Genomic DNA, 23,647 nt, shown 5'->3' with positions numbered 1-23,647 from the left:
TATTTTAATGCCCTTCCTACATCAGCAGGAACCAGCTATTCCAGAAGGAGTAGAATCACTGTCAAACAGTGCCCCCAACTCTTGCAACTGGTCCAGAGAAGGATAGCATGATTAATAGCACCAAACGGTGCTGAAAAGTCAGAATTAGGAGGGTCACATTATACTAGATACAAGGTGTGACTGCCTGTATGAATCAGGCCAGATACCAGCTGAAACAAACCCACAGCAGCCATGAACTCCTGAGCTAATCTGCTACCCATGCTTCAGGGAGCCTGAAATTCCCTCAGCACCAATAACTGGAAGAGTGGAGGAATCCAATATTATCCTAGAGATGAAGTCCAGAAGCTCAGGGAGATATCCCACTGGTCAGCAGAAAAGGAGGTACAGCACCCCTAATTTCTCTGTAGAGCCTAACTTCAAAAATAAGCATTCATTCCTGTCACCTGTGCAAAAGAGCATCTGGTCACATCCAATGTTTCTTGTGGAATCAGTATCACCCCCTCCCTGGTCATGGAGTCATGGCTGCTGAAAAACCAAAATTCTGACAGACAAATTTCCAGCAGTGTTACCATTACATTCACCACCCAGAGTCCACTACAGATGGGTGGCCAATAAATTCAAACAAACAATAATTCTTATCTTCACCCACCAGTTCTCAATACAATAATACATGTCAGGTCCTCTTCTCCTCCTTTACTTGAAATTATAGCCATATCAGAGAAAAGCTAAAAACAAAGACATTAAGTAGATATGTGACATCTCCTATTACTTCAAATCATTCAACAAAATGGGATGTCTATTTTAAGGTGAAACTTAAACAGTAAATCTAAATTTAACAATAGAATAATTAAATACTGTGAACTATCTTCATAGGCTGGAACCGTATCATGGCAAAAAACAGCTTCAAAGTAGCATAGAAAGAAATGAAATCTATTGTTTCATGGGGCAAGAATTCTGGTTAAAGAGTAAAACAACTCTTAGCTTTGTCCCTTCTGTACATAAGACGCATAAATAACAACACAACTCTGAAACTTGAAAGGATCTGAAAAACAGGAAAACCATTTATCAAAAATGCCAAAGTGTTTGAACCTCCTTCACGCTGCAAATATCAATCCAGCAAGTTACAGCAGTACAGAAAGCTACCACATAGCAACCTCCCACTGTTTGTTATTTTTAGCTACCTTGTCCGACAACACCCAGCAACTAAACAAGCTCAGAATAGTACAGGACAGAGATTATCAAGCACAAACAATAAAAACACACAGCCATAATCACTTCCTCTCATAAGGAAGAATGGGTGTTTTCCATGTCCTTAGAGCATCCCAACATTATTTTCTCTGAAATGCAACATTTAAACACAAAATAAACTCAGATAATGCTTTCTTCAAACTATGTTTTGCTTACTTGTGGATTGTTTCCTTAAAATGAAGGATTTTAAAATACATATTCTCTCCTAACGACGACTACTTTTCGGGCTGCCCCAATAAACCACTTTCCCCCCAGAATTTCAATCATGATGCTTATGATTTGCATGTTAAAAGATCCAAAGTTCATTGGCTGTTTTTTTAGTGACAAAGTTGATTTTTTCTATATTGTAATCTTCTCTGGGATACAATGGATGAAGGAATGGATAAACAATAAATGTTTAGGTAACAGGTAATAGTTCTTGGACAACACTTGATAGCTAAACGTGACAATATTAGGTCGCAAGGTTCAATGACAGAACTCTAAAAAAACAGCTTTATACTGTATATCCTATACATCCTATCCACAAATAATCCTGAACCTTCTACAGGTATCTTATGTATCTCCATATACATAATTCTCTCACACCTTGTAAAAAACTTTAATAGGCAAAATAAATATCAAAAATATTGCTAACATCTCTAGTCCCTTAGCAAAGTATTTCTAGTCTATCAGAAAATGTAGCACCAAACAAATTCCTTTGGGTTTGTATGCAAATGCTTCAGAATATCCCTTTTGGTAAACCAAGAACAGTTATGTGAACCAAGCAGATAGAATGCTGGTTGCAGGTGGAAAAAGAAAAAAAACATGTGACTCATTGTTCCTAAACAACAATCAAGAAAAGACTACAAAGTTAATAACAAAACCATGTCCAAGTCACATTCAACCTCAAAAGGACTGCAAAGCAATCAAAATATGATGTAAATCTTGGGTTTCCAACACTGATGAGCTCATGGACACTTTCCCTGAACCCTTTGTTTCTTAAATTCTCAGATTAAATATTAGTATTGTTAGACACTGAAACCTCTGACATCAAATGGGTGGAATTTTTTCGCTATCCCTCCATGCAGACATTTATATAAATATAAATCTTGTCCTTCCTCCAGGGGCAAAATACAGCTTACAAGGGGTCTCCTTTTATTTTATTCCCCTAACAATCATCCTATGAGGTAGACTGGGTTGAGTTCCAATTAATTTGGAAGTTACCAAACAACACCGCTCTAAATAGAACTTCTACTCTGAAGAATGCTTCTAGGACCCACTTATACTATAGAGGAAAATAAAAATGATGAGGATGCACCCACTGCTTTGTTCGGAAGTAAGGCCTTAACAGAAGATTGCAACAACCTAGAGCAAAAAAACAGTGAATGTGAAATGAGTGAATATGAAATTAAGACAGCCATTAATATTGGCACCAAAAGAAGCCTAGCTGATAGTTGTCTGAACTACTCATACCAGTGTCCTTAAAGAAGCCAACCATGGGTTGAGCAAGATAGCTATTACCTTGTCTCCCAGAGCTCTAAACTTGCCGGAGACCGCTGTCTTGCAGTCTCCTCATGAGAGCACCTGTCTGGAGCACTTGTGGGCAATCTCAAGTCCTCTCCTTGTCCGGAGAGGAATTATGAAGAGCCAGCCTACTCACCAGCTCTTCATTTCACCGCAGTCATCAGTTCCATTTTTAGTGGAGCTGTCTTCAGTTTGTCATTTCTTCCCTGGAAATGAAGCCTAGATCTACAGTATATCCTACTGAGATGCTGCGGGTTGATTTGAAATGGGCTGTGCATGCAAACCCCCCCTCAAACATTGCACAGCCGAAAAAAAATCTGCATGGAGGGATAGCGAAAAAATTCCACCCATTTGATGTCAGAGAGTGATAGACAGTTACAAGAAACGCCTGACTGAGATTATTTCTGCCAAAGGAGGCAATACCAGGTATTAGAGCCAAGGATGTGATTATTTTTTCACAGAAGGAAATGGCACATTTTTTACTTTTTTGTTGAATAAATGATTGCAAAGCTAATTTTCATAGTTCTTGTGTTCAATTACATCACCTTTTCTTTACATACTGTTCGAATGAAGATAAAATATTGGTAAGTCTGCATATGTTAAAAAAGAAAAAAACTTTTAAAAAAGGGATACACTTACTTTTTCAACTCACCATGTGAGTAGTTTTACATAACAACTTGGTTTGCTGGCATAACCAAGTTGGCAGTCAGCTTCCCACAGACAAAGTATTTTCTTTGAGTAATCTCATCATAAGAAACATAATATTCCTTGAGAATCCTAATCATTTATACCCTATTATTTCTATAGATATTCCAACACTTTATTCCAAAATTCATGCAAATAATGATTATTCACCTTGTTCCACCCTTGGCAGCAGTAGACAATCTGTAGGTAGGTAATATATTATAGCTGATTATAAAAATACTGTACATTTGAAATAATACAAAATACACTTCAGTACAGGGCTGTTCGAAGTTGTAAGGAGCATTTGAAAACATAAATTATTGCTACAAATCAGCCCCTATGCAAAGACAATTTCATCTTGAACATCTTTATTTCCCACCCATGTGGTTTCAGTGTCTGTAACAAGCTTTCTCTTGTGCCACAGATTTTGGCAGATTGACTCTGCTGATTGATTTGATAAGCTCTGGTGACTCTTCATGTTCTTCTTAATGGAATTATTATGCATTTTGCTAGAAACACATTTGAACCTTTTGGTTTTGCCTATCTGCTGCAGTTCTGTCTCTTCAAGTATTAAAAAGAAGCCTTATGTGCATGACTCCTAAATTTTATTTTTTGTTCTGTGCTGTTGCATATTTTAGCATATATAGTAAATGAAGGCAGCCAGATAGAAAGGGCATTTATGTGTCCCTGGTGGAGCCTATCTCTTGAGTAGCATTATTTCCTGTTTTCCTATATTCCCATTCCATCAAGCAGACCAAAACAAAAATGTATAAATATGCTAGCAGAACTTGCAAAATAAGTACTGGGATGAATCTTGCTGACTGGCTGCAAGATTAGGCAATCTGTATTAAAACATTTAATTTCAAATTATTTTCGAAAGAAACCTCATTTGTGCCAATGAATTAGAATCCACTTTCTGCTTGCATTGTTTGGAGGAGGTAACTGATTCTACAGGAATATGTGAGAGAGACGAGGCCAATTGTGGAAATTCCTGGTAGTCTCTCATTCAAATACTAACTAGATTTAATTGCTTAGTTTTTTAAATCAGCCAAAATTGGCTACATGCTGCCACCTCATTCTCACATTTTTTCAATTGCTGCCAAGGATAAAGCAGTGCCATAGGAGGAGGAAACAAATTACTTGTGTATGGTGTCTCTAATGGGAGTTTTCAGAAATGTTTCAAAAAAGATTTCTGGGGGGTGGGCTTGTTGGTAATACTCAGCATGGACAGCTCCCTTATTGATTCCTAAGACCCTGAGATGAAAAAGGGACCAAGGGACTTGTTATGATTGGGCAAGCCCAGAGTATACGGGTAGCCACCTCAATTTCAGTATCAGAATACAGTTGACCTTGGAAGTGAACGTTGTTATCTCTCCCTTTTAAAACCACTGATGGAAGGTGTCTAGGCGTGCCAGAATGAATGTTCAGAAATCTAGAATATACATTTAGGGGTGGGGAAAGATGGATAGATAAGATCAAAATAGAAGCAGTGTATTGAATTCTTAGTTTTGCTCCAAGATCTTTCCAGGCCCACCATGCATAAAGCATGGTAAGTCTGTAGTAAGAAGTCCACTGGTCAGATGAAATTTGGTTCTTCCATGGAGAAGTCTCGTATTCTAGGAGTATAAGCTGAGTCAGAGACTCTCCTCTAAAAATTTGCTTGAACCAGTATTTTAATTGGCATAGCCTTAAGTGGGCCTCAACAGAGATACATCCCAGCTCTAGTCACAGGAAGGCATTGGGAGTTGAGAGCATGGGACTCAGAGTGTAAATCTCAACGATCTGGATGATACTAGACAACCTGTGATCTGTTGGGTCATCCTTTCAGAGATATTTTCTTTCCTAAACAGAGAAACTGAATGACCACAGGTGGGCCAAAAAGCACTGGGGGCGGGAGCAACTTCCAACCAGCTTCCCCACTGACTTTGCTTGTGAAAAGCTGGCAGGGAGCACTGGAAATCACTCCTCCTCCACCTCAGCTGACCTGCAGAATTGCCTGCCACTTTGCTGGAGGGAGGGGGAACAAAAGGTGCCACAGACCATGAGGAAAGCTGCACCCTCACTCCCCATCCTGGCATGTCCCCAAGGGCCCCCTCCCTCCAGGGAGGAAGAGGGCTCACCCATTGACTGCTGGCGCCCCCACCCAGCCATACCTCACCAGCAGGCATCCAAGTTGCTTCCTCATCCTTCCCTTACCACCCGTTAAGAGATTTCAAATTTTGACCTCAGTTCCAAAGTAACACAATCACAGCTCACCCAACTGGGTACAGGGCCAAAGGGAGGTAGGAAAGAGGACAGGGATACGCCCCTCCCATCTTCCCTTGCACCATGCAACCTGTGGGTTTCTGGGAAGTGTAGTCGGAAGGCACGGTGGCGCTGAAGCAGCCACAACTTTGCCAAATTTCAGTCCCCCAGGAGTCAAGGGTTCTGGATTTTGGACGCATTCTTTAAGTTAGCCCATTTGAGGTACGCTGATTTAAAAATTGTTGCCCTATGGTGCGCCATTTCACCCAATTGAAGGTTACAAACAGACATGAGTTTTAATAGTTTATATATTGTCTCTAGTGCCAAGACATCCTTGTATACACAATACTGTGCACAATACAGAAGGTTTAAGACTTTGTCCTTAAATAATTTGACTGCAGCAGGCACATAGTTGTTCCCTCTTCACTTGCATAGCTAGATATTGTATTAGAGACTTTTTGCACCTATAGTTTCCAGAGGTAGTAGACTGGAAATCAATACCAAGATATTTCTAGGCCTTTACTTGTTTGAATGAAGTACATTGCTTTTCCACGTTGAAGGAAGATTAGAGTGATAACTTATAAATATCACCACTTTGGTTTTTTGAATAGTTGATTTCTAGCATTTTAACATATTCAATGCTTTCAGAATGCACCAGTGGGCAGGTTACCCAACTGGTTTAGAATTTTTAAGCTAAAAACCAAGACTTTGAATTGGGCTCAGTAGTAAAAGGCACTGCACTTGGTATTAGGCAAAGCTTCTAAATCAGAGCATGTTATGTTAGTCCAGCTGAATACGATCAGGTTATGAGCGATTGAAGCAAGATAAGGTTGCAGCTAGTATACATAATCAAGTTGTTAAAACATACTCATACCTACAGCCATCATCTGTACGTTTCCAGATACAAGGGCTAGGGACATTCTCAAGCTATAAAGCAAGTATTCAGAGGAAATACAGACCCACTTGAAACCAAACCTCCCTCTTTTTAACCACAAACCAATTATGCCTTTACACTTTGGGCATAATTTGCATGTTTTCTGATCTCAGGCTTCACAGGAAATTTCCAGGCAAAATCGTAAGACATGAATTATTACTAGCTGTCCCATATTATAGCTTTCATTCTGCAAAGACACTTTAAATCACTTCATATAGAATAAAGAATGCAAAATAAATAAATACATACATACAATCATTTTAGATATCCCAAGCTTACCTCCAGTTCCTTAATTTTTTCTTCTGCTATTTTTTGTTTTTCTAAGAGCTGGTTGTGAATTACTTCTTTGGGATGAAGAATAAACCTACAAAAGTATGAAGAAAGGGGAGAGGAAAACAGAACAATCTAGTTTATTAAACATTCACAGATAAGGTCCTATAAATGACCAAGCAAAGTTCAGTGTGGCGCATATTGGCTCCTGCAGCAAAACACATAAAATGACAGAACTGATTTTAATTCATACTAAAGCTACTAATTTTTACTGTATTAGGTTTCTAGCTATTCAAGGCAGTATTAGTCAAGTAGTTAAGTATAATACAGCAACAAATGGAAAAAAAAGTTTGTCCTCATGAGAATATCAACACCCAGACTTGAGAGCCAGTATGGTGTAGTAGTTAAAAGCACCCAGCTAGAAACCAGGAGACTGCAGGTTCTAGTCCTGCCTTAGGCACAAAGCCAGCTGGGTGATTTTGAGTCACCCTCTCTCCCAGCCCCACGAAGAAAACATTGAAAAACCACTTCCAACAATCTTCCCAAAAAACCTTCATGGACTTGTCCAGGCAGCTGCCAAGAGTCAAGACTGACTTGAAGGTACCCCCCCACCAAATACTTGGAGAGGTGTTAATAATGCCGTAAGAATTTAAAACTTGATTAACATTTCCAGTCAGAAATTTATCTGATTCACTGCTAAGTAAAAAGATATTCAAAAGCATGTAGATATAATATATACAAGATCCTTAGTGGGGCCATAACAACTAATAAATGCAGTGTGATTATTTGAAAATTTAATCACCATTATTAAAATTGTATTTCTAGATCACTTATTTCTTGTTCCACTACAAATTTTGAAACTTAATTCATAACACCTCTAGAAGGTTTTGAATTGATATGCATTTGACTATCCATCTATCCGACTTTTTCAAGTGGTAGAATATGATGTTCTTGTTTTAAAAAAATTCAGGTTTTAAATTATCTTATTTAGAAAATTCTGTCTTCCTTTGAAAGGATAGATAAGGCCTAAGGCCTTCTACATTGTAGGATGTACATGAATATAAAAACTGTACATTAAAAAATATCCAGGGGTCAAGAGAAAAGAAATAAAGTATTTTCATTTGAGACAAACTTAAAAAGAACTAAAAACATGAAGAATTATAAATAATGAAAAAGAAAAAACATTTAACACATTTAGTAAAAAACAGTATTGGAAAACAATATAAGAAATAGTGAGCAATGCCTTATAAAGGAAACAGAAAAGAGGGGTTCTGAAAACAATACAGGAACTCCACCCCAAACAACATGACCCATTTTTCTTTTTAAAATATGAAAAATATCAGATATTTAAAAAGACATCTTCAGCAAATTCCAGATCAATGAACTTTTCTGTTGCCTCCTGATAAAAGAAAGTATTTGGAACACTACATATATATGCCATACATACAGACCAATCACTCTATTCCTTTTTACAGAATAGAAGAATGCAGAAAATAAGAAACAGTAAGCTAAATAAATAAGAAAAAAAAAGTGGAAATAGACTTAGTTTACACCGACACCATCCAATTCATTACACTTCATCCTTACAAACCACCTTTGCTTCCACTGCATCCAGTTCACACACTGGTCTTTGTTCTTTAAGCTTCTCACATTTCTCTTTTTGAGGATTTCATCAGCTCCATCAAGCTATGGCTTTTTCCATCTTCCCCTTCCTCACATACAATTCTTTCTTCTTTCATGTATTTATTTTGTTATTTGATCCTCATTCATCCTTTCTGCATGACCAAACCACCCCAAGGTATTTCCCTCATGCTGGTCACTCACATTTATACAGTGGCAACCATGAATGGGGGGAACAAGGGGGTACAGACTGATCAAAACTACATTATGAAACAAGCCCTGCCCCCTTTCTGCATAAGTTGCAAGGTTGCATGAATACCCAAAAGGAGTGGAGCTTGCAGTGCAATGCTGTTTTTGTCAGTCTGAGGAAATCAGTGAGATCCTGTGGATGTCAGTGCTTTTGTATTCATGATTGATTAATTAATTATTAACTCTCTCTCCCCTCATTTTAGCACACACACTTCTTATGTAACTCCTGTTCACTATATTCAAGTTATTTTTTATGTCCCCCCTGACATACCCAACCCTCACTTCCATATAATAAAGTGGACAGAAGCAAGCCCTTATTTCAACGTGCCACATACAGTACTTCCTCTGGACACATCAGCGTTGAGCTACTGTGCAGGGTTTTCATATCACATCATGCATTTTGCAAGATGCATTAACAAAGACAGTGACTATCTACAAGCATTTACATCCTAAAATATATATAGAACTCAGAAAAATATATATAGAACTCAGAAAAATCACCAATTTTTAAAGTAAAGAAATATCATAAGCTCCTACCTTTGCTATTTTTCTGATTTTATTTAAAAAATAAAGCAGCAATTAATTCACACTAAAATGGATGTTTTTTTTAAAAAATTGTTCAGAAGGGCAGTTTGCAACGTACAGATCAATCAATCAATTTCCTCTCCAGGCAGTGTATGTTAATCGTTGCTAGCACTGTTCATCCATCTGCTAAAAAACTGAAAAGCAGGAACAAATCTTTGATGCAAAATGGGAAGAATAGTGACTTCACACTTTACCCCTACTACCTTGACTTCTAGAAGCACTAGACTTAACTTTGAAAAATTGATCAGTAAGATTTAGAATTTGGCCATTATAGCTCAGTCTGGGGGTGAGGGTGGATCACCTCCCTTTCCATCGCCTGTTTATTGTGTATTGCATTATTGTATTATTGTCATAAAGAGTCCATGTTAATTTTTTTAACAGAAGTTATAGTTTTGTTGGCATAATCCAGCATTCCACAATCCGTAAACAAATTCTTGCTGCTGAAATCATTGTTCATTGTGGTAATATAGATAGTGCTATGAGCGTAAACTGGAGTGAAAGGTAGAAGACTTGGGTAATGATCGGTAGGAAAGGTGGATTAGGCAGCTAAGTAAACTGATCATTATTTATTTATTTATTTTCTATCCTGCCTTTATTATTTTTATAAATAACTCAAGGCAGCAAACATACCAAATATGTACATTCATCTATGATATGAATATAGCTGACCTTTGCAGTATCACTTGTTACCACATGGATTAAGAGAAAGGAATAACTGTCAATGAACTTATAAATGTTGACAGTTGTTTGTTATATCTCTTTTCTTCCTGATTTGCAGCATTATTTACAAATGTTTGGTCTGGTTGCCACACACTTTTTTCAGTTTTCAATTACCAGAACTCTTTTGTCTTGTAGAATGCTGTTCAGGGATCCACTATCCTGACCCCTGTTCCACAATATCTTTTCTTCTTCTCAAGAAGACCAAAAGCTATCCCCCCCCACCCCCCACCCCCCGTAGCAACCTGAAAACTGTTTCTGTGATCCAGTGATGTAGAAGATCCAACATTTTTTTGCTCCTGGTATTTACTCTCAACCACTGGACATGGCCCTTTGTCTGTCTTCTTTCTGAAGACTTACTTTCTCTGATAAACATTAATTCTCTTCTGATCTGCTTAAGTGTGGCCATTCACTGATCCAATCCTTTGCCTTCTTCAAGTGGAATCTATAATTTATTCTTAGCAAGAAGATGCAATGATGAGATACAGTTCTTCCAGCACAAGGGAAAAAAACAGCATGACTTACCCTAATAACACTGTCTTACTATATCTAATATCTGAATCAGCTCGCTTTGGCAAATGGGAGCTGTTTACAACTCTAATATATTTTTGTAAGAAAACAAAAATAACCATATGGTTTCCAAATTAGTATTTTTACATTGCTAGACAGTTAACTGGATGGCAGATTTATACCACTGCTCACACTGCAACCTTTCATAAAAATGGTGGAACATCTCTAAAACAGTAATTGAGACAACATGGCATTGGTGAATGAAGAAAAAGATTGGATTTTACAGATATTTTACTATTAATTAGTGATGGAGAAGTTCATAATTCTCTATTTTAAAAACATAAGAGGAAGGAAGGATATGAGACTACTCTTCAAATACCTGTAAAGATGTAATATAAAAGAATGCATTTCTTTCTCTATCGTCCTAAAGAGCAGGTCAGGGAATAATGGTTTTAAGTCACAAGGAGTCAGATTCCAGTTTAACTTAATAATAATAATTTATTAAACTTGCATAAACATATATATTATTAAACTTAATAAAATTATTGTTGTTAATGTGAACATTTAGAACAGTCTGAATATGTAACCAATTACCCAGAGAAATGGTAGACTCCCCTTCTCTGGATATATTCAGAGGCTGGACAATCGTTGTAAGTGCTTTAATTTGGATTACTGCACAAAAGGGATTAGTATTAATGATGTAATTGGTCTTTTCAATTCTATGGTTCTGAGTATGTCTTTTACATTGATATCAGTGAACTTCAAAATACTCAGCTGTAGCTGAAAATTCATAATTGAATTTTATATTATAAACTGCCCAGAGTCCCTCCGGTCAGAGGTGATGGGTGTTGACAAATTTGATAAACAAAATAGATAAATAAAATAATAATTGTTAAGGAAAAATCTGCCATCTTCCATTTAGAGGAAGTCCTCGTTTAGTGACTGCCTCATTTATCAACCATTTGCAGTTACAATGAGGATGACGAAGTAACTTTATGACCAAACCTCATATTCATGACCTCCATAGGTCTGTAAAGCAAAGCAAAGTTGAAGTAAGATCATAAGCACAGATGTGGTTTCACTTAGCAACTGAGCTGCTAGTCCCAATTGTGGCCATTAAATGACGACTACCTGTATTAGCATTTTCAATTTAAACATGGAGTATCATTATTTATAGTCTCCTTTATATTTGTATTTCATAGTTAACAAACCATTTACTGGCCATGTTGCTGCTCTGATGCTTTTCTATCTGATGTTCAGTATCATTAAACTTTGTGTGTGTGCCTGTGTGTGTGTGTGTGCCTGTGCCTGTGCGTGCGTGCGAGAGAGAGAGAGAGAGAGAGAGAGAGAGAGAGAGAGAGAGAGAGATTTTTTTACATATCAAATCAAATTTTAAGAAACATTTGGTACAAGTTTAGCTTTACAAGCAGCAAAGCTAGAGCTTAAGTACCAGATTCCTGTGGCACAAATTTAAAATGGAGCTTATATTACATTAAGGCACAGAAATTTGTCTTGGATTATCAATTTAAAAATGAAGAGAGAAACTTTCAACATAACAGTTTCATAACTGAATCTCATGCAAGCTTATTCAGAAATAGATTCAGAGAAATTACATGCACTAAAATCCTACTAAGTCAGACATTTTATCACCAATTCACTAATCACTATCTAGCAATAACATAAATAATCATTATTCTATGTGCTATCTCCAGATGTTTATGTCTGATAGGGTTATCTTCAACAAAAGCTATCTGCAACTTCATAAAAGGAAAGCGAGCAATGCAAAGTAGAGGATGATAAATTAGTCGGTGTTGTAGCAAGTAGTATCTGTTACTCAGAAGACAGCCCAGCATTTTGGCTTTTTGCCAGTACATATTAATTCAGTTAGTTCATATTCTTTTGAAAGACTTATGTAGCCTGATATAAGCATATACACTACTGTCGAGTTTTGCTGCTTGGACTATTTGTGAACTGACATCAACATTGTTATTTGAGTACTGTGATGAATGTGTAAAATGCATAATATCCTGTCTGAATACTTGCAGATGTTTCTGGTACACCCTCTGAATATGTGGATAATGAACAGAATTCATTCAAATTCATCCAAATAATGAAAATATTTATGGCCCACTGAATGAGAAAAGGCTGCAAAAACAATGCTGTCTGAGACAGTAAGCAGGAGTGATGTTTGCCATCAAGGTGGAGGTTTCTGTTTTGTATTTCTTGATTTTTAATAGAGTTTTTAATTTGCACGTCATTCTTATTTTTATTACTGTAAACAACCAAGAATCATTTTGGAATGCAGTAGTATATGAATGTTCTAAAATAAACATTGTAAAAAAATCAAAGCTCATGATCAAAACTGATTTTTTTAAAATGTTCATTTAACTGTTCAGTTAAGGGAAGCTAATTCTAGAATTCCAGTGATGACATAATGGACAACTTTGCTGAGTTTTACAGTTACTGCCAAATGCACAAAATGTGCATTGTAGAAGCAACCTTATGCATTTGGAGAAAGCCTCAATCAAACACCTAGAGAAATAGCTTCCTGGTGTTATCCATGAGCTGTGTTGATTGAACTGATTTTTTGCTAGACTCAGTTTTGGCTATTTGTTCAGACAGAGGTCATTTGTTCAGGCACAAGGATGCTTAAGTATTGCTTCCATTCTGTGCTATGAGTCTGGTGAGGTATCACCTTTGACTCTTGTCCCGGACAGAGGTGGTACACAATTTGGAAGTGTCGAGGCGCCTTCGCACAGATTCATCTTGTGCACCAATTGCACCCATTCCTGGACTGGGAGGCCTTGTTTACACTCACACCCTGGTAACTTCCTCGTTGGATTACTGCAACATGCTCTACAAGGGGCTGTCCTTGAAAACAATCCAGAAATTACAATTGGTCCAGAATGCAGTGGCATGCAGAGTTTTGGGTGGCCCATGACTTGCCATATGCAATGGCTTCCAGTTCTTTTCCAGATGCAATTCAAAGTGCTGGTTATCATTTTTAAAACAGTACATGGCACAGGACCAGGTTATTGGCAGGAATGCCTCTCCCTGAGGATATCTACCTACTCCACCAGATCCAACAAAGTGGACATGGTCCAGGTCCCTTCCCTTAAAGGTTGCCATGTAACACAACCTAGGCAGCACACCTTCTCAGCATCAGTCCCTGCCCTTTGGAACATCCTTCCTCGAGATTTGACAGACTCCTACTCTCTTGGCCTTCCGAAAAGTCCTGGAGCCCTAGCTTTTCAAACAAGTGTTAGGGTAGTGTGTCCCTGCTGGATATGAGGGGTGTGTTGTTTTGGGAAGCACCCGGAGTTTTTTATGTTGCCTTTACACTTTTTATTGTTTCATTATTGTTGTGAGCTACCCAGAGTTAGGATACATAAGATGGGCAGCTACACCAAACTTTTAAATAAATAAAATTTTACCTGAACTACCTCATGCATTTTCAGATCACAGCCATCTCAACTTCTGTGTTCTGTCTTTCAATTGGTTAGACGGAACAGCAGCCTTGTTCCTTTTTCACCAGCCAAAAAGTTTTGCCCACCAGTGACTTTCAGCTGCTTATTTTGATATCTAAAAATGCATTCTATGTGATCTCTCTGGCCAGGCAAGCTTGCTCATGAAGTATTCGCCTAGAGATGTTTCAAAGCCACTGCCAGGGCTCATCAAGTCCATCAAGGACTAACTTCATTCAGGATGGGGCAAGTTATTCTGCAAAGTACAGATCTTTCAAAAACACATCTAGTACAAGTGATGGGGTATTAAAATATCCTGACATCTTTTGGGAGACAAACACTGCCAAGCCTGGTCTCTAACTTTCCGACTTGGCTTGCTGGCAATTTTCTCCTTTAGATGGTGGAACAAGGGGAGAAGGAACAATAGGTATACATGGTGGAAATAGCGGGAAACAGGACTTTGAAGGAAATTTACCATGCTGCAGTTCTTGATTTTTAAGGAAACTTAAAATGAAGTTTCCTAGCCAAACACATGATTAAAAAAAAATCCAGAGATTTTTTAAACAAGAGGTAGGATTCCTGGCAGGAACCAACCATCCTACTGGAAGTAGCCTGAAGAGCGAGAGGTGATATGTGACAAAGATCTACGAAGCCTGCTTAGCTGGATTCTTTCCTCACCTTTAACAAACCAGCAAGCTATTATGATCAGCTATTCAGAGAAAGGATTTTAGAAATATTTATTTGGCTTTACATAATATTTTTTGTAGATTTATTTACAAATGTTTATAGTATGTGCAAGCTGCTTTGGAAAGACTGTTATCCTGAAAGCCATCTAGCAGACAGAAAAACAATTCTGTCTGAAAATAGCAAAATGAAGTTTAACACAGACATACACAATTTTAGAAAAAAAAAGATCAAATGCACAATTACAGAATGGGGGATACTTGGCTTGGTAAAAGAATGTTTGAATCATAGTTGATCACAAGAAGAATATAAATCAACAATATAACATGGCTGCAAAAAAGTGAAACATAGGATCAGGTCTCATCAATAAAATTAAACTGCCCAAATTAGGGGAAGCAAATATTTCCATTCTGTTCTGCTCTAATCAGATCCTATATTAAGTGCTGTCTAGTTTTGGCACTACCTGTTAAAAGGGATTCAGACAAATTGAAACAGATGCAAATAAAGATAAAGAGGATGATAGGGGACTGGAAACCAAATCTTGTAAGAAAAAATTCAGATGTTTTGAGAAAATATGACAGGGAAGGGATATGATAATATTCTTCTAATACCTGAGGAAAGATCCCACTGAAGAAAGGTACTACCTGTTCACTATTATTCCAGGGTGCAAAACGTGAAGCAATTGTTTTGAATTACAGGAAAGCAGATTCCATTTAAATATTAGGCAACACTTCATAACTAAGATCAGTTTGAAAGCAGAAACAATTCCTTAGCGAGGCGCAGGCCTCCCTTGGCTAGGTTTAATAGTCAAGCTGGTCCCTTCCAGTTCTAAGATTCTGTAATTCCTAAGTGACTACAGCACAAAAAAATATACTTAAAATGTTTATTTAAAGAAAAACCCAACCAGGAAAGTTTTTGGAAAAATTACTTATTTGGGACTGCACTATCAGTAGCCTTAACATGCTGGTTCAGTTCATCTGTGACTCAAATTATCTAGGTTAAGTTTTAATTTATATGTAGAGATATTTATTTAGCAAACAGCATGTACGTATATAGCAAGTTGGCAAAGTCCCAGCCAGGCCTCAAGAGAGAACAAGCCAGATTCCAACCCCAAAGAGTACCTTCCCAGCTGATCAAGGGACACAGAGAATGTGTCAGAACTAGGGTAGAAGTATTCTTGCATGCACAGAGTTGAACAGCATATAACAGCAAACTTAAGATATTCAGTTTGAATAATTTGATGGCTGCAGGCACCCAGTTATTGCTTTTGTGGTTTGCAAATCTGGTAATCTCATTGGCGGCTTTTTGTGCTCTAGACAAGAGCTCACTTATTCAGTGACTTCAGAAAGAAGTTGACTGGAAATGAATATGTAAATGTTTAAAGTACCTGATTTGCTCAATAGGTTTATCACTGATTTGACAATTATAGGAAAGGTTAGAATACTTTTTAGTGAAAATAGGGTCTTTGTTTTAGAATATCTAATTTCTAGGTTGTCCCTAGAACAAAAGAACACTACTGCTCCTTAGCATCCATGAATGCCAACTTGGTGGCATCATCTACATAGAGTAAAATAAAAATGGGCCTATAGGTGAGGGCTGGAGGATGAAGTTGGGTTTTGCAAGGGATGTCATTAACATAAAAAATGAACAATAGAGAAGACAGAATGCATCCCTGCTTGATTCTTTTGGAGACAGAAATGGAGGCAGTTAATTTTCCATTGTTTTTTACATCTGATTTGTGTAAAGGTATTCTCATGCAGCAGCTAGACTTATTTCTAAGAATTCTGAAGACACTGTCCCTTCCTGTCACTTTACTGTTCTTCAATTGGGAAATCAATTTAAGGATTCTGAAGTTGAAACAAGTGTACAAGAGATCAGAAATTGGGAAGCCTAGGCTTTAGCCACTGACAGTTTGTTTATTTGTGGAATTTATAGGTTGCCCCAATTTGCCACAACTCTAGACTGCCTACAAAATACAACAATAAACCATTTAAAAGAAAAAGAAATTACATCACCAAAAAGTCTGGGGGAAAAAAAGACTATTCAAGGATCAAAACACCACACAAGGGTCACTGGGGTAAAGCCAAGTCAAGGATTTTTCCACATCACATGCTAGGCAATCACCATGGAAGTGTTACTCTCCAGACTAAATACTACTCTGATAAGTCCCCCTGCCCTACAAGACTTTAGTTTTAACAATAGTATTCTTCGTTTTGAAGCTATGAAAAGAGCAAAGATTATAACAATAATTTATTGTAGGACAACAGCCATGCTGTCTACGGTGGCAAAACATCAGAAGGAGGCTGGTGGCACCAATCTAATTTTATTTAAAAGGCATAAGCTTTCATAAGCTGCAGCTCACTTCATCAGATACATAGAGTGGCTAGACTGATGTAGGATTTAAATTGGGATGGGGGAAGGGGAAGGGGAAGGGAGGGGCAGATAGGCTGGCTACCAAATGAAGGTATACGTGAGACACATTACAAGTACCTTATTGATTAACAATTGCAATGTGTAAAAAACTTGTTTGTTGAAACCTTCTGAGACCTGAAACCTTCTGAAACCTTTTGATCCGAGTTCAACAATTTCTCCCTCAATGGTACTGTTAAAATCCTGCTTTTCTAAAACAGTAATTTTGAGATCTGCCATGGAGTGCCTTGGGAAGCTGAAATAATCTGTTATTACTTTGTCCTTGTTTTGAGTTCTGGTGTCAAAGTCTGCCCTATGTAGAATCCAGAGGGGCACTGCTGACAGATGACAGTACATATCACACTGGAGGAAGAGCAATGTGAAGGTGTGTAAGGGCAAAACAGTAATTTTCAGAATTATTAGAAACAAAGTTAAAATAACCAAACTTTGTTCTTAGTTGTTAATAGTTACGTCTCCTAATAGAAATCAGAAAGATGCTGTACACATTAAGCATGTGTAACATTAACCATGGGCAAGAGACTTATCCATAAAGTGCATTACAGAAGGTACTGCTGACTGCTATCAGGAACCATCTGAAAGTCTCACTATTTTATGGCCAGTACTCCAGCCACCTTTGAGGTGGCCAGCTGTCACCTTTTTTAAATAATATTTATTAAAATTTAAAAAATAAAAAGATAAAAGACCAATACAAACTAAAAGAAATATTAAAAATAAAGAAATAAGTGAAAAGAGATAGAGAAAAGAAAGTAAGAAAGAGGAAAAAAGGGGGGGCAGATATACTCCCCCCTCCCTCCAGGCAAGTATAAACAATTTTAGTAACTTAATATTTCAATTTAGTATTTCAATTAAAAAAACCTCTCTTCTTCCCATATCTCATCCTTTATCAATAATCAAACGATAAAAACTCATCTTTCAGTCTAATCAGCAAAAGTCTATTCAGAGCTACAAGAAATAGTACTAGATGTATCTTAACCTTAATCAAGAAGATCATCTTTATAATACAACTTATCACTTTCTCTAAAGAGAGAGCCAGTTTGGTCTAGTGGTTAAGGTGCTGGGCCAGAAACCAGGAGTCTGTGAGTTCTAGTCCCACCTTAGGCATGAAAGCCCACTGGGTGACCTTGGGCCAGTCACCTGCTCTCAGCCCAACTTAGTGCAATGTAGACTAGCCTCCTCATGGTGCACCCCAGGCAACGTGACTTGTCATGGCTAAATAGTCTACACATCTGGCTGCTGGACCTCACAAGGATTTCCCAGCAAGAAAAAGCAGCATGAACACCAAACTGCTACGCCATACGATTAAAAAAAAATCATTCTCTAAAAAGTAAAACCAAAGAAATCTCTCCCCAATAAACAAATCCTTAAAACCCCATTGTTCAGTCCTGGTCAAAAAAGAAGTCTCATTTATAGCTACCAGAAACCACAACATACATATTTTAATCCTGATCGAGTAAGTTAACTTTGTAAACCTTCTGCTTACTTTTCAAAAGCTTGCTCTTTAATTCTGTCAAGTACAGCCTCATGTGGTACAGAGTGGTAGGCGGCAGTATTGCAACTGAAACTCTCCCCACGACCCGGGTTTGATCCCAGTGGAAGCTGGATTCTTGGGTAGCCGGCTCAGGTTGACTCAGCCTTCCATCCTTCCCACATCGGTAAAATGAGTACCCAGCTTGCTGGGGAAAACAATGACAAACCACCCTGCTATACAGTCTGCCAAGAAAACGTCGCAAAAGCAGCGTCCCCCCAAAGGGTCAGACATGACTCGGTGCTTGCACAGGGGACCTTTCACCTTTCAACAATGTCCCACAAGTTGATTTCTTATCATTTTCTCTTTGTCTGCTTTCAGGAAGAACTCCAGTAATTTCTCTTTGTCTCCTCTCAAAAACAGCTTCATTGATTTAAGATATTTCTTTTGTAAATCCAAGATAAAAAGGCTTTCCATGTCACTCTTCTGATTTATTATTTGTATATCCCCTTTCTAAAACTCCACATTCAAATCAGCCTCAGTTTGCAAGTCCAAATTAGCATCCTTCCCCATATCACTCTTGTACCTTGGTGTTTTTAAGTCCATCTTCAGATCCACATTGAGATCAACCTCTGTTGTATTTGGTAAAAACTCTTCCTCTTCTGTAACTTCTATTAAGTCCATTTTTGTACTGTCAGATAATCTTAAATATAATTCCTGTGTACATTGTTCCCAAACAGCTTTGATTTGTTTTATAGTTAACCAGTACTGCTCCATTTTAATAGGTCACTTCTCCTTTAATTGTAATCTTTAATTCTCTCTAGTTCCCTCTAGCCAACTTTCAAAGTCTCTTATCATATGTTTATTTTCCAATCAACAAAACATTCCCACAAGAGAATTTTTTTATAGTTAATTTCAAAATCTTCATATATATTTTATAAAATTTTAAACAACCCACAGAAAATATTCTTTCATATCCATCTGGCCCCTTAGCTTTCCAAGGACAACACTGTAATCCCCCTTTTGCTGTTTTCCAAAGGTAAAAGTTTTCTTTTTAATCTTAAAACTTACATAAAGAATCTTTCATCATGGATAGAAGGAAAATCTCCTGGTGTAATAAAGCTTGCCCTTCCGGAGGTTCTTAAAATTCAAAAGATCGACAATACGCAATTTCCTTAATAAATTAAGAAAGGAAGTAGATGAACCCAGTGTCTCTTTTAACGGCGCTGAACCACAGCATAAGCAGGATGGTTTTCCCTTGACTCCCAGAGTTCCAAAACCCACTGAAGATCGCACTTTTGCAATCTCTAAGCGAGGAGTAGAGTTTCTGTATGGAGCAAACATGTGGGTAATCCTAGTCCTCTCCTTAGTCCAGAAAGGGGTTCCAAGGAGCCAATCAATCCCAGCTCCTCTTTCCGCTGTGGCCATTGGCTCTGCTCCTTGGTGAGCCATGTTCAGTCTACCATATCTTCCCTGGAAGTCCAGTTGTCACTTTTTTTAAATACAGGTGCATGGTAACTGATCAAGTTCAAAGTAATCACATGTGGTAGGAGAGAAGACCAATCCCTTGCCTACCATTTGTGATTACTTTGGCCTTTATTTTCAATACTTTAAGCTATCTAAATAATAGAATATCGATATTCTTTAACCATATAACATAAACATCACTGTACTGAAACAACACAATATATTGAGATTTTTAACAACATAATAAAAAAGAAGAAAAAAAGATGACCAATTCCTCCACCTTTTTGCCTAAAAATTATTTCTGTTTAGAGCAATCCTGAACCACTGGAGATAATCTGATATCCTACCTCATTTTCCGCTCAGACCAATGGCTGTTTAACCATGCAACAGACTTGCTAGATTCATATGACATGCAGAACCATGACTAGACCAAATAAAGCAAAGATAAATGATGCTACAAATTATGATTAATTATCTTTGTTTTAACCACAGTCTTGGTACGGATGATATGCTAAACTCAACTCCAATATGGCTGATTGTGTCATACAAATTTGGCATAAACGTTTGAGAAAACCAAAAAAATTGAATGTAAATAAGATAATTGAAACACAAGAACAATTACTTACATCCGTCCTATACCTTCATACATCCTTGTTTCTTCAGCCAAAGTCATGATCTCTGTATCTGTAAGATGTGCATGCTTTTTTGTTCTGTTCAGCTGATCTATTTGTATATCTGCCAGTTTCACCTTTTGTTGGGTTTCAATGACCTTGGCTTGAAGTTCAGAAAATGCCTGTCACGGAGAACAATAAAAATGCAGCTAAATTTAAAAAAAAAAATAATTGACTTCACTGTAGCAAACAGCATTGAGCCCCTTTATAGTGCATGTTAAAAAAAAATAGTAGATGCCTAGCAAGTTATCTATTAAAAGAAAAAAAGCCAGGACAACTTCAGAAAGTCTTATGTATGGGTAGGGGCTGACATAATGGTTAAAGATGGCAAAATAGAGCCGAGCTCCTTTCCTCCCACTGCAGTCTCTTACAAACAGCCTGTACTGTATAGTTAAACATCGGGTAAATGGAAGAAAAAGGTGGAGTATGAACCAAGGATCAAGAAAGTTTTAGAGAAAAAAAACCAGGAATAACACTGGATGAGGACTAATGCTGTATATGTGTTTCTTTAATGACACACAGCACTGAGACACAAATCTGTTCCAATCATCAAACAGTAATCTGGTACAGTTTTTAAAAATCAGATTATATAATTCAGAGAACATGTGAAGAATTGGGAATTGACCATCAAGGCCTGCATCACAGCTTTGAGGGACATTGTTTAGTGGTAATATTTACCCTGCATTATATAACTGTAATACTTAGAACAATTCTGCAAGGAAAATGGTCAGTACTACTCACTCTACTGTAGATCTGCTCTGCATTCTACAAATTCCCTTATAACTGGTTCATACACCATAACAAGCAAAACCACATTATGCCTTAATGCAGTGTATGAACAGCCTTATACCCTCCTTGCTCAGCTATGTGTGAACCCAGTGAGCTTTATCGTTCAGTGGAGATTTTTCCTTGCTTATGATAGATAAATTTATTTCTTCCACATAAGAAAAGCAAACCCTGAAGGTTCAAACTGGGTGAACAAGAAACAATGAAATTTAAAGTGTAAAGGGATATGGAAGGTTTTGAAAATCAAATAGAGTTAGCTAATGCGTTTATCTTCCATGGAGCCGAAATGACAGATGAAATCAGAAGTAAAAAATACCTTATATTTTTCTTGCAGAAAAGGGATAGATTACTATAAATAATTACAATTATAAAAAAATAACAGCACGGAAGAAAGAACAGAAAAGGGAGAAAGTTAGATCCAGATCAATAGAGTCATTAGCTGACAGATATTATTGAAGTGTTCTGGTTTGATATTTAAACTGCTAGAATTACACTTTGCAACAAGTTAGCTCAGTTTGAATTGAAATACTACAAATTTTAAATTTTATTAGTTTTATCTTTTATGCAACCTGTATAGGATTAAATAGGTGAATGTTAAAACATATCTTAACCCCTACCCAAAACGCTTACATCTAGATATTTGTTATACAGATCCAAAACAAAAAGCAACCTAATTTAAATTTGACTATCCCTTGGCTAGTTTCCAAAACAGAATTAAATCAGTAAAGATGCTTTTCGCCCTAGAATTAGGTACACAACGAAATTTAGAGCCAAACAATTCAAATAAATAATTCCCACCGAAAACGTTACTCTTAAACATTCTCCTACGAACAACGGGCAATGGCACTAGCTTAAACAGAAAATGGATTATATGAGAAACAATGTTGCCACAATTCGGTTCACAAACAAAATGCTTCCAAATATACATTGCTAAGGGAAGGGAAACAACAGAAGTAAAAAGTTTGTGGAGACCATTCGCCAACCTGGAAAGAGATTAATCAGATGAACCCACCCAGAAGAATTTGCTGATCTTCTATGAAGTCACCAGGCGTCGAACTCGACTCGAAGGGAATTTTATCCTTCAACCAAGAATAGGCTCTTAAACGCTAAAAAGTCTGATATTCTTAATACAGAAGTGGTCTAAAATTCCTAGGAGAACCTCTCGACAAGCGACACCAACCACTAAAACCCAACCAAACTCTTCCGGTAATGGGCAACATTAGCCTAACTTCCAAATCCTCCTCGCTCCCAGGCAAGCTCGGCCCTATTTTCCTTTTCTTTACCTTTTTCAGCTCAAGATCCACGGGCGCTGCCATTTTAACGAAACCAAAAAAGCTACGCATGCGCATTGGGCAACAGCTTTAACGGACGGCGTTGGCTGTTCTTTGTTCCTGTTCAGTCGAGACATGCGCAGTGAGGAACGGCAGGTGACCGCGCATGTGACTGATAGCTTGGAAAGTGGCGCGTTCGGTCTTTCTTGCTCAGTCTTTTCTTCGGTTTCCAGCAAATCCTCCTTAAATCATTCAGTTAGCAGTTTTTAATGTCTTCAATAAAAATACGCAAGGGTTTTCTCTTCTGTCATAACAGCTCTATCACTGGTTCCCATATAAATAACAGATTAAGAGTCATTGGCAATATTGGTATAACCCAAGAAAACAAAGTTCAGTTAACAAACGCGTGCTGCAATCTTACACCCTGTCCTCCCTCGCTTTCCTCCTGTTTTGCAGCGAACAAGTTATCTTGACAGTAAATGAATGCAGTCTTGGAAGTCCAGACTGGTTCAGGTCACATTCATGCTAATTTGTGCTGTGGTATTGTTACCTGAAACTTTCAGGCTTCGTTAGTAGATCATCATCATCATCCTCTCTCTCAAATTCAGGGACCAAATTTTTATCAGCTCCATGCCAAACTCATGGTGCCTGAGTGTCAAGGCAACAGTATGTTGGGTGTTGGTTCATACATTGTGCTCAACTGTTTGGAGGTTCTATCAGGAGTGCAGCTACCGTAGACCCTTAACCAAAGATCGGTACAGTCCTCCTATCTGGGATGGTCGTCCTCTTCCGCCGAGCGCGCAGCTTCGGGAGGGATGCACACGGAGCGGTGAGGGAGGAAGGGG

The 23,647-nt window shown here is 37.7% G+C and overlaps 1 protein-coding gene across 1 annotated transcript in view; it reads right to left on the bottom strand.

Moving 5' to 3' along the window:
• Window positions 1-22,928, bottom strand: part of PFDN1 (prefoldin subunit 1) — a 31,888-nt gene extending 8,960 nt beyond the window's left edge. The window contains exons 1-3 of the mRNA XM_063298661.1: window positions 22,815-22,928; window positions 20,701-20,867; window positions 6,893-6,977 (exon numbers count right to left, since the gene is read on the bottom strand). Of these exons, the coding sequence (XP_063154731.1) occupies window positions 6,893-6,977; window positions 20,701-20,867; window positions 22,815-22,880 (318 nt within the window). The 5' untranslated portion in view covers window positions 22,881-22,928. The remainder of the gene's footprint in view (window positions 1-6,892; window positions 6,978-20,700; window positions 20,868-22,814) is intronic.
• Window positions 22,929-23,647: the final 719 nt, after the last annotated feature.

Source organism: Candoia aspera, chromosome 3, assembly GCF_035149785.1.
Source record: "Candoia aspera isolate rCanAsp1 chromosome 3, rCanAsp1.hap2, whole genome shotgun sequence".
NCBI lineage: Eukaryota > Metazoa > Chordata > Lepidosauria > Squamata > Boidae > Candoia > Candoia aspera.
This window is presented reverse-complemented; position numbering and strand designations above follow the sequence as displayed.